This window comes from Tursiops truncatus, chromosome 6, assembly GCF_011762595.2.
Source record: "Tursiops truncatus isolate mTurTru1 chromosome 6, mTurTru1.mat.Y, whole genome shotgun sequence".
Classification (NCBI taxonomy): Eukaryota; Metazoa; Chordata; class Mammalia; order Artiodactyla; family Delphinidae; genus Tursiops; species Tursiops truncatus.
Genome location: NC_047039.1, coordinates 53,131,931 through 53,144,375, shown reverse-complemented (window position 1 = coordinate 53,144,375; position 12,445 = coordinate 53,131,931). Strand labels below are relative to the sequence as shown.

General features: G+C 35.7%; 1 protein-coding gene across 7 annotated transcripts in view; it reads right to left on the bottom strand.

Moving 5' to 3' along the window:
* The window catches only part of MPDZ (multiple PDZ domain crumbs cell polarity complex component), a 168,108-nt gene that overhangs the window by 96,594 nt on the left and 59,069 nt on the right, over positions 1–12,445 (bottom strand). For all 7 annotated transcript variants that reach the window (XM_073806124.1, XM_073806122.1, XM_033858100.2 and 4 more), the window contains exons 5-10: positions 12,261–12,400; positions 11,014–11,227; positions 8,211–8,339; positions 6,404–6,613; positions 3,437–3,551; positions 2,995–3,083 (exon numbers count right to left, since the gene is read on the bottom strand). In XM_073806124.1, coding sequence (XP_073662225.1) covers positions 2,995–3,083; positions 3,437–3,551; positions 6,404–6,613; positions 8,211–8,339; positions 11,014–11,227; positions 12,261–12,400 — 897 coding nt within the window. The remainder of the gene's footprint in view (positions 1–2,994; positions 3,084–3,436; positions 3,552–6,403; positions 6,614–8,210; positions 8,340–11,013; positions 11,228–12,260; positions 12,401–12,445) is intronic.

Sequence of the window (12,445 nt, the reverse complement as noted above, 5' to 3'; positions counted from 1 at the left end):
AGATGATGGTATTTTGCACAAAATTAATGCATGATCAAAAGTACTGCATCATGTTCCTTAAAAGTCGAGGTGCTTCCAACTTTGAAGAGAATGTTGCTAAAAATTAAAAATATAACATTGATGACAGCAAAGACAGTGATTTTATTGAAAGCAAGAAAATACTTCAGAAGAAGGGTGCTTCTGCTTTTGAGTCAAAAATTTCCTTTAGCACTGATCTTGCCTAAGCGAAATTATATTTGAGATTCCACTTATATAAGAATGAAAATAATGACAAGCTTGAAAGGAAACTTTTATGAGACTTAAATGTGTAATCATTTCAGACCCTTAATAAATATCTGCTTAATTAAACTGTACTTATGTGCCATGCATACTATGTATTTTAAATAAATAAATCATTTGGTTTTCCTAAAAATCATACAAGGGAAGTGTCTTTATCCCAATTTTGTAGGTTAAGGAATCTTGCTTCTTGCTAAATGGTTAAACATGGAGTTATATGATCCAGCATTTCCACTCCTAAGTATACACCCAGGAGAAATGAAAACATACTTCCACACAAAAGTTTGTACATGAATGTTCACAGCGGCATTGTCTGTAATAGCCAAAAAGTGGAAACAACTCAAATGTCCATCAACTAATGAATGGATAAATAAAATGTAGTGTGTCTCTACAATGGAATATTATTCAGCTATAAAAAGAAATTAAGGGGCTTCCCTGGTGGCGCAGTGGTTGAGAGTCCGCCTGCCGATGCAGGGGACACGGGTTCATGCCCCGGTCTGGGAAGATCCCACATGCTGCGGAGCAGCTGGGCCCGTGAGCCATGGCCGCTGAGCCTGTGCGTCCGGAGCCTGTGCTCCGCAACGAGAGAGGCCACAACAGTGAGAGGCCCACGTACCGCAAAAAAAAAAAAAAAAAAAAAGAAATTAAGAATTGATACATGCTACAACATAGATGAACCTTGAAAACATTATGCTAAGCAAAAGAAGCAAATCACAAAGGACCACCTACTGAATGATTCCATTTACATGAAATGTCCAGAATAGGCAATCTATTGAGATAGGAAGTAGATTGGTAGTTGTGCAGGGCTGGGAGGATGGAGGAATTAGGGAGTAACTGCTAATGGGATGGGTTTCTTTTAAAGGTTAATGAAAATGTTCTAAAATTGATTGTGATCATGAACGCACAACTGTAAAGATACTAAAAGCTTCTGAATCATACACTTTAAATGGGCAAATTGTATGTTCTGTGAGTTATATCTCAAGAATGCTGGTTTTTAAAAAAGCTTTCTATTAGATTCAAATATATAGTCTGGGGGGCAAGTACATTAGCTATATATTCAATTTTTAATTCTTTATCAGATATGGATTTAGAATATGTATATATTCACTCTCTCCCTCTCCTTTTCCTCCAAAATAAAAAAAAAAGTAAAGTAGTTAAGTTTCATTGTATGTTAAAATAGAGATACAATGGGAAAGTTTTTTCCCAGGATATGACCAGCTTAGGTGGCACGCACAACTTGGTCTTTAGAGCAGATTTCAAGAGGTAAACAGGTGTAGTTAGGAGTTTTATAAAACAAAGGTCAAGAAAAGTCACAGAGTTGCAATGTAGAAGCAAAGAGCAGAGACTGATAAAGGACATCTCTATCTTTCTGTTAAATGTGAAAGAAAACACAAAACATAAAATTTACTCTTATCCATTTTTAAGTATATAGTTCAGTAGTGTTAAGTATATTCATGTTGTTATACGATACATCTCCAGAACATTTTCATCTTGCAAAACTGAAACTATACCCATTGAACAACTTCTCCCCATTTCCTCCTCTAACCAGCCCCTCACAACAACTGTTCTACTTTCTGTTGCTATGACTTTTTGTGCCTGGCTTATTTCACTTAGCATAATGTTCTCAAGGTTTTGTTGTAGAATGTGACAGAATTTCCTTCTTTGTAAGACTAAATAATATTTTATTGTATGTATATACCATATTTTGTTTATCCATTCATCTGCAGATGGACCTCTGGGTCACTTACTCATCTTAGCTCTTGTGAATAATGCTGCAGTGAACAAGGACTCTTCTATCTTAACTACCATTAAGATCCCAAGGGGAAAACAGACTTCATTACACATAAACAAATATATATTAAGATAAATCAGCATTCCCCAAAATGTACTCCAAAGAATATAATATATGTTTGAGGGAAGAAAGAACATGATTACAAAAGTTTAGGAACCTCTGAAGTAAAAGAGTTAAACAAGTTTCTTTATTGGGAAACTTCCCAGGTTTTGATTTTTCAATGTGCATTGTGGACCCCTAAGAAATGATATCACAGGCAGTTTTTCCTAAACTTATTTAACCAGAAAGCCCTTGACGCAGGGTCTCTGGGATTCGTGTTCTGAGAAGTAGTTAGGGTAGTCCAGTTTCCACTGAACACTGAACTGAAAGTTGGATTCTTTTTATACTACCTTGAACAGCTATGTGGTCAAAACATACTAATGTTACTAGGATACAATTATGAGCTTGATCTAACCAAGAGGATCTGGCTTTATTTCTTTTATTCCTTTATAGTCTTACAGCTAAAAGGAGCCCTGGTCATGGTGCCAACAAAAATAGTGTCATTCTGAAGCTGATGTAAAAAAATGCACACAACCCAATTTCAGATTCAAGTACACTAAAAGTGATAATGTCTGGTCTTTAGTTTTGGAGCATCTGCAGCTAAAATACAAGTATGATTATTAATGTACCAAAATCATTAAAACCAGAAAGCAGATGTATTAGCAGTTAGTCAAGAAAGTGTCCCACCTTTAGAAAAGGTATCAATAAAGCTTCTATCCAATGCTCTGACTTCCACAAAATAATGAGTAACTGTGATGACAGCTCAAACCACCAAAGCAAGCTTCAATTAGTACAGAGCTACCTGTAGTTCTCAAAACTGCATGAACTAGGAGAATGCATCTCTCAACCATGAAAATTAACAAAGCTGTTATTAAATGTGTACTTACTGCTATAATTTGGTCTCCAATTTGGATTCTTCCATCATGTTCAACAGCACTGCTCTTTGTAATGCTCTTTACAAAGATTCCTGAAGGTTCTAAGATTAGAAATAGGTTTGTTTTTGCTTTGTTTTGCTTTACTATTTACAAAGCACACTCAAACAATACCCATCCTCCATTCTCCAAATATAAAATCCTAATTTTGCACAGATATAAATCAACCAACCACACAAAGAAAACCACTAGTAGAAACTTACGCTACAGAAAAAGACAATGGTTTTGTCTGAAATAAAATATCAGAGTCACCTGCACTAAATTATTCCTAAGGAAGATTTCCATCAGTTTATGACAATCTGAAAATACATTATGTTGATTCAATATTTCATAAGACAAAGACATTACAGGCAATTGCCAAGATGAAAGAAATAGAATATTAATGTTTAAAAACTACCTAATTTTTTATCTCCAATGTAACCAGCAATGGTAATTCCTAATCCTTGGACATTTTTAGTGAGTTCTACATCAAATGTCTCATTTTCTTCACTTTTCTGAGTAGAAGCATCAACCTAAAATAAAATTGATAAATAAATATACACATAAATAAACATGTAAACAAACAAGATAATCTTTTTTTATACACATAAATAAACATGTAAACAAACAAGATAATCTTTTTTAAGCCACAATCTTTAGAAATAATATGATGTAATTGGGTGTTAGAGAACTCAGCTAGAAAATTATAGAGTAGGGATTACTCCTTCAATCTTGACAACTTGGACTCAGCATCACATTTTTACTCAAAAGGAATGTCAAGAGTAAAGCTGAACACCCCCATCAGAGAAATATATAATTGTCTGTGCGTGCAAAATGTTAAAAATTAGACAGTTTCTTATTAACAAATTCTATTTTCAGGGATGGCTCATCTTCATTTTTGAAGAAGTTAGGATGTAATACAGTTAAAATAACTCATACTTTGAATCCACATCAGCAAGTTCAAATCTAGCTTTGCCACTGTTTTTTTCTAAGCATCACTCTGCTCAACTGTCTATCAGGAATAAGAACAAGTCCAGCTAACAATTATTGAGCAGTTTCTATATAACAGACACCTGTCATGTCTCAATTCATTTACTCCTTAGAATAAGCCTATGAGGTAGGTACAATTACTGTCAATTTTTCTCTGGTGAAACTGAGGAACACAAACTTTTCCAAGGACAAACAGCAATCTAGTAGAGGCAGAATTCAAATGTAGATAAGCTGGTTGCAGAACCCCTGCTCTTAAAAGCTGCACAGTATGTTAATTCTTCCTAGAATGTAGGGGCCATACTGCCCACTCAAGACATGCCGTTATTACTACCTTAAGTTGAGAGCTGATTCTAACACCATGAATGTGAATCTATCCTCCAGATATACTATTAATAGACTGATGATTATTTTGAAAGCCAGTGAAATATATCAAACAGCTAATTAAAACTGTCCTTGGGGCTTCCCTGGTGGCGCAGTGGTTGAGAGTCCGCCTGCCGATGCAGGGGACGCGGGTTCGTGCCCCGGTCCAGGAAGATCCCACATGCCGCGGAGCGGCTAGGCCCGTGAGCCATGGCCGCTGAGCCTGCGCGTCCGGAGCCTGTGCTCCGCAACGGGAGAGGCCACAACAGTGAGAGGCCCACGTACCGCAAAAAAAAAAAAAAAAAACTGTCCTTGCATTTGCTTTATAAATTCAAACTTTAATACAAAAAGCTTTTTAGAAGGAAAGAATGCCTTTACACATGATTTCCTTCATTCCTGGAGTGGTACCTGAAAGCAGATTTCTCTAATATGTAGACTTGTTATTATGTATTGGACTGAAGGGCAAGGCTCGCTGAATAAAGCATGCGTGAACTAGCACAGTAAGTCATCAATAAGTTGTTGGCATTATATACTAGTGTGGTGTCAGCAGATTCCACAGAGAACCCTAGGAAGATCACAAAAGAATGAAGTCTTTGGTTCGAATGGACATGCAGGTTGGGGCGAGCTGGTAATGGTTTCTGATTTTCTTTAAGCACACTCTGTACCTCACTGATAAGTCACCTAAATGAGATATAATTGTATAGTAAAGTTTTATTTTTTTCACTGCACATAATTATCTGTGCAAACTTAGCAAAAGTTTAAAGTTTAGATAATTACAAGAAAATGACAGGATGAAATCTGCTTCAATTGAAACAAATGTGTCTTCTATTTTTAATAAGACTTATGCAAGTGCTATTTTAGAGGGTGGCAATTTGACTATCGAATGGTTTTAAAAGGGGCACAAGCTTCACAAATGATGATATGCACAGAATAGATATTTTTCTAAGCTTTCAATTACATCAAGTGGTTTTTGGTATTGCATTCATTTATATATTGCTGAATAAAATGTTTTGTTTACCACAAAAGAATGCCATTTAAATACTTTCATAAACAGGCTTTCTTTCTTTACTTCTTTCTCCCTGCAAAAAATAGCAACGAAACTCAATCCTAAAAACAACAGAATCATGGAAATTTCAAGTGTTCTAATAAAGTTTTAAAGGGCTTGTGGAGGAGGTTAGAATATTAAAAGAAAGAATTTGTAGCAACTGTTTAGAAAATAACTGTTTTTAGATCTATAAGAAAGGAATGTAGAACTTGCATTTGCTATAAAGCTCATATAGAAATTGGTCATAATTCTCTTCTTAAATATTTAAGAAATTTCTGGATAAAATTATTTTGTTGATATTTAATCCACTATCATCTTGTGACCTGAACTATTTGAGATAACCATCACATTATAATAATTTTGAAACATTCTAGCTTTTATCATACCAAGTTAAGAACAAAGATGGAATGCTCTGCGCCTATGAAGCTTTTGTCACAACCCCGAAAGCATAACTTTTCTCTAAAAAAAATTATATAAGTGGGTCAAGAATAGCAACTTATTACAAATCTGATAACAATTATATGACATACCTGAAAACAACAATGAAAGGTTTTAGTAGGCTTTATTTATCCACCTTGCCCACAAAAAGACACTAAGAAGCAAGGTGTTGAAAGGGAATGATTGGAACTTACAGCCCACCTTACAGAAACTCTTCTAAGTAAGAAAAAGATAGAATTAAATGTTTTACGTATTAGTAGCAAATAATTCTTTAAAATATATCCAAACTTCAAAACATTTTCCTCATAAATGTGCTTAGAGAAAAATCAAAAACAGTAATCTAGAATTTTTAAGCAATCTATCTTTCACCTGTTAGACATTATTCCTATTTAATAAACTATTATTAGTGCTGAAACATCATTACATTTGAATTTTGTTTCATTCTTTAGCACTAATACACTAACATTAATAAGTCTAGTTTCTAAATAAACACCACTGTCATCTAAGTGCTACAGTCTATGACTTTCCCATTAACTGCTTTTATCTCCTTACCCGCATCTCTGGTGTAGAAGATGGGGATGAGGAAAGCGTGATGCCCAAAGAGGTGGGCACCGCTGGTTCTTCCATGGCACCTCTTGCAATCATCAATTTGACTCTATTTCCACACTGTCTGAGGACCTGGGCTACTTGCTCACTGCTCATTCCTGCTAGATCTGTGTCACCAATCTTTAGAATGTGGTCTCCACTGCATAATCGCCCATGCTGAATAAAAAGGGATTGATTAGTCAGATTGTTGTTGTTATTATTATTAACTTCATCAGAGAAATCCCTCATTTAGAGGGAACGAGAGTAATAACAAAAAAAGAGCTATTACATGAATTACCAATCATGGTACATTAAACATGTGGTTGTGATGTTAACTGTCTTTTGAAGCATGCTAACTTCATTAAGTGTGATGTAAGTAAATGAAATTCATAAATATTCTTTAAATCAGTAGTTGATATGACCTTTTCAATTTGATTTCTACCCACTCGATGCAAGAAAGCACTAGTCTTTCTGTGAATTTTTTGAGGGATAAAATAAACAGAAAATGCCACTAAGGAAAGGTGAAGTATAACTCACTTCACAAATATATATAACTCAAAATACAGTATCAACCACAAAAATCCACTGGGTTAATACCACAATTTTCTGCATTGCCATTTCAAAAATTTGCATCCCTAAAAAACTCATTTGCAGATGAAATATTTGTGAGACTTAAATTCAGATAAACCAGGGAAGTGAACAGCAGTCTGGTAAGCCTCCATACAGGCACTGTCCACTAGAACTTTCTGCAGTGATGAAATGTTCTGCATTGTCCAATATGGAAGCTACAAGCAACATATTGCTCTAGAGCACTTGAAATATAGCTTGTCTAATGGAGGAACTGGGGTGGTAATTTTATTTCATTTTAATTAATTCAAATTTGAATTTAAAAAGTGATATGTGGCCAGTACCTACAGTATTAGACAGTGCAGCTCTATACACAAGGTAAAGCTGATTTACCACAAGCCTGTCAATTAGAGAAATTTCACTGGATACTGCATGATACTGGCTAATGTTTAAAAGGAAGAAAACGCACATACTATTGAGTTACTCTCAATAATTGATAAGGTTATCTCTATTGATAAGGCTGCCCATAAATCTGCCTTTCATTTACCAATATGAAAAATACTTGATGCACGTGACTTAAGTTCAAATACACATGCAAAAGCAAACAGCTTTATATATAAAACATTATAACCAAGGCAAAAGAGACACTAGAACTTGTCAAATTAAAATGTAAATCATAATTAGTAACTTTACAATTTTCTCACATATGCTCCAACAACTTTACATAGCATAAATGGCAATGCTTTAATAAACTACTGTAAGAGATAAAAACAGGCTGTACTTCATATACAAAGATGACACCAGTGACCCATCACTAAAGGGACAAGATGAATCTTATTTTTCGCCCTTCAATAATGAAGTATTCTTTTTTCCATAATACCTTGTACCTATAAAACAGATAAGTAGGCTTATAAACATGATTTACAATCATAAAATAAAGGATATATACCTCTGCAATGATCAAAACCACAACCTGGGCTTTAGTCTGTGATTCTAAAGAGGCTTAAGATCACTGTCTGTAACTGTAACTGAAAATCAAGGTCTCTCTTGAAATGTATTTCTCCCCAGGTCTAAGAAAAACATTTTACATACAAGTCCAGCGAAAAAGATTCTGACACTGTCTAAAGCCAAATTCTCTTCTAACAGAAATGTAAAAGATGAAGGTGTATTTTTGATAAAACATAAAAAATCTGCTGCAGTAGCTTACCTGATCAGCTACTCCTCCAGGCAGGATGGTTTTCACGATCACGCCAGTTGCTTTTCCTCCTACAATGCCAAATCCCAGACCAGAGCCATCATTTACCAATTCAATAGTCTCCACGTGCTGCCAGTGAACCTGAAAGCAAAGCCCCCATATGAATTTGAAAACATTTTACGAAAAACTAAAATTATTACTACAGTTGAGATCTCTATGAATATTATTTTGTGATTAGTATTAAATAACTAAGTGCAGACATAATAATTAGTTTTAACAGGGTCCCTTTTATTTAGTACACTTCTCTTTCAACATGTTGTTACTGCTATTGATATAACCATTCTTGAAATAATCAATACATCATTACAGTGACTGCATTTAACCAGGTAAAGAGAGATTTGCAAGATCCTTTGTAGAACTTAAAAGAAAAAAGGGATGATCAAGGAAAGACTGTTAGCTGTTAAGAACTTCTTCTGCATAAACCCTATTGGGCGAGATTCCAAACAAAGTGACCTCTTAAAGTCACTGACAGCTGTCAGTGACTTTACAAAGCAAAATTAAGATTTTATTTGCTTACCCTTAGAGTCAACTGGTTTTTTTTTCCTTTTTTCTTTTTTTTTAAAGAGCTCGTACTCTGATAAGATCAATAAGATTGTTTTTTGTTTTTCTTTTTTAATTTATTTTTTGGCTGCACAGCACGGCATGAGGGATCTCGGTTCCCGGACCAGGGATCGAACCCGGGCCCTTGGCAGTGGAAGTGCGAAGTCTTAACCAGTAGACCGCCAGGTAAGTCCCTAGAGTAAACTTTTTTAAGGGACTAAAAATTTTTTTTTTTTTTTTTTTAAGGAATGATGTCAAGTAAAAAGGCTACATAAAGAAAGGTAACAATACCATTCACCACTGCAACAAAAAGAATAAAATACCTTGGAATAAACCTACCTAAGGAGGTAGTAAAAGACCTGTGCTCAGAAAAGTATAAGACACTGATGAAAGAAATCAAAGATGACACAGATGGAGAGATATACCATGTTCTTGGATTGGAAGAATCAATATTGTGAAAATGACTATACTACCCAGAGCAATCTACAGATTCAATGCAATCCCTATCAAATTACCAATGGCATCTTTTACAGAACTAGAACAAAAACTCTTAACATTTGTATGGAGACACAAAAGACTCCGAATAGCCAAAGCAATCTTGAGGGAAAAAAATGGAGCTGGAGGAATCAGACTCCCTGACTTCAGACTATACTACAAAGCTACCATAATAATCAAGACAATATGGTACTGGCACAAAAACAGAAATATAGATCAATGGAACACACCTATCATCAACTAATCTATGACAAAGGAGCCAAGGATATACAATGGAGAAAAGACAGTCTCTTCAGTAAGTGGTGCTGGGAGAACTGGACAGCTACATGTAAAGAATAAAATTAGAACACTCCCTAACACCATACACAAAAATAAACTCAAAATGGATTAAAGACCTAAATGTAAGACCGGATACTATAAAACCCTTAGAGGAAGAACACTCTTTGACATAAATCACAGCAAGATCCTTTTTGACCCACCTCCTAGAGTAATGGAAATAAAAACAAAATAAACAAATGGAACATAATGAAACTTAAAAGCTTTTGCACAGCAAAGGAAACTATAAACAAGATGAAAAGACAACCCTCAGAATGGGAGAAAATATTTGCAAATGAATCAACGGACAAAGGATTAATCTCCAAAACATATAAACAGCTCATGCAGCTCAGTATTAAAAAACAAACAACCCAATCCAAAAATGGGCAGAAGACCTAAATAGACATTTCTCCAAAGAAGACATACAGATGGCCAAGAAGCACATGAAAAGCGCTCAACATCACTAATTATTAGAGAAATGCAAATCAAAACTACAATGAGGTATCACCTCACACCGGTCAGAATGGGCATATCAGAAAATTTACAAACAACAAATGCTGGAGAGGGTGTGGAGAAAACGGAACCCTCCTGCACTGTTGGTGGGAATGATACACCACCAATGATACACCAACCAGTGGTTAATTGATGCAACCACTGTGGAGAATAGTATGGAGGTTCCTTAAAAAACTAAAAATAGAATTACCATATGACCCAGCATACGGTATGGGCATATACCCAGAGAAAACCATAATTCAAAAAGACACATGCACCCCAATGTTCACTGCAGCACTATTTACAATAGCCAGGACATGGAAGCAACCTAAATACCCATTGACAGACGAATGGATAAAGAAGATGCGGTACGTACATATAATGGAATATAACTCAGCCATTAAAAGGAATGAAATTGGGTCACTGGTAGAGGCAAGGATGGACCTAGGGACTGTCATACAAAGTGAAGTAAGTCAGAAAGAGAAGAACAAATATCGTATATTAATGCATACATGTGGAATCTAGAAAAATGGTACAGATGAACTGGTTTGCAAGGCAGAAATAGAGACACAGATGTAGAGAACATACGTATGGACACCGAGGGGGAAAGCGTGGGGTGGCAGGGTGGTGGTGGTGGGATGAATTGGGAGATTGGGATTGACATGTATACACTAATATGTATACAATAGATAATAAGAAACTGCTGTATAAATTAAATTAAATTAAAAAAAATTTTTTAGAAGCCATAAACTTAATCATAATTACATAAAAAATATTCCAGGCCACAGAGAGATGCAACAAAAAGGGAAAAACCCAAGAAGTACAAAGAATCTACAGGAAGTGTGAACCCATACAAAACCTTAAAGAAATAGAAAAATACGTTCTGTTCCTCTTGAAAATCTGATGTACTCACCGGATTAGAGTGAGCTGAAATTGTGCTGGCCGCAGATGGAGAACGGGAAACTATGGGGCTGATGAGCTGAGGCAATGAGCCTCTGGCAATAACCAGCTTGACAGTATCTTTAGCTTTCTGCAGGATGCTGATAGCCTGCTGATGTGTAATTGTCTGATCAAGTGCCTGTCCGTTAATAGCAAGGATCTGATCAGTTTCCTTCAATCTTCCATCTCTAAGAATGAAAAAGGGGGTAAAAAAATAACTAACAGCTCTCAAAACAATGACAGCTTCTTTGGCACGCATTTTCAGGTTATTTTTAATTCTATTTTCTAATGTCCACAATATGAAAGCTTTTTCCTGCAGTTGCACTTCTAAAAATATTTTTTCTATTTCTTTAATTTAGTATGTATATGAGATGGTGTTTACTAAACTATTGTGCCCAGTCATTATGCTGTACACCTTAAACTTACATACTGCTGTATGTCAATTATGTCAAAATAAAAATGGAAGGGAAAATATATATGCTTTGGCTCCAGTTGACCTACCCCTAATCAACCCCTCCCAGTTAAAAGCACCTTCTTTTCAGCTACCCACTCAACCTATACATTGTATTTTAGATGTTCCTATCCTCTACAAATGAAAGCAAAGATGTATATATTTACTTGTTGCTTTGAGTATATTAATAAAATATAGCTCAAATTATCATAGGCCATTTGTATACTTTTCTATAAAGTAATTTTAAAATCTAATCAAAAAGAGCCCATTTAATAGCAATGAGAGTACTGCCCTAGTCAAATTTTTCTTTCCTTACTAAAAAATGATTAAGTTATAACTAAATTTAAAAGTAACTCTCCTTTCAAAGGACTTTCTTTTTATCGTAGCAATGTTAAGAATTTAATGATTTCTAAAAACTAATTAATAACAGATTGTATTCAGTTTTTTGTCTGTTTTTATTCATTTTTGTTCCTTGAAATTCTCCCAAGGTGAGCAGTACCTTCTGAATCTGGTATCAAAAACAGAAAAGAGGGGCTTCCCTGGTGGCGCAGTGGTTGAGAGTCCGCCTGACGATGCAGGGGACACGAGTTCGTGTCCCGGTCTGGGAAGATCTCACATGCTGCGGAGCGGCGGGGCCCGTGAGCCGTGGCCGCTGAGCCTGTGAGTACGGAGCCTGTGCTCCGCAACAGGAGAAGCCACAACAGTGAGAGGCCCACGTACCACAAAAAAAACCAAAAACAAAAACAGAAAAGACACAGTGACAGTCTCACCTGTGGGCCACACTGCCCTCCTGGATCTCCTGCACAAATATCCCCAGTTCTCCCCGGTTTTCACTCCTCAGTCCCACAACACTGAACCCAAGGCCTCCACATGGAGGTTTGAGGAGCTCAAAAACTTCTATTTGGCGACCCTGTTCAGGAAAAAAAGCAAGAAATATAATTAAATGCAAATCACT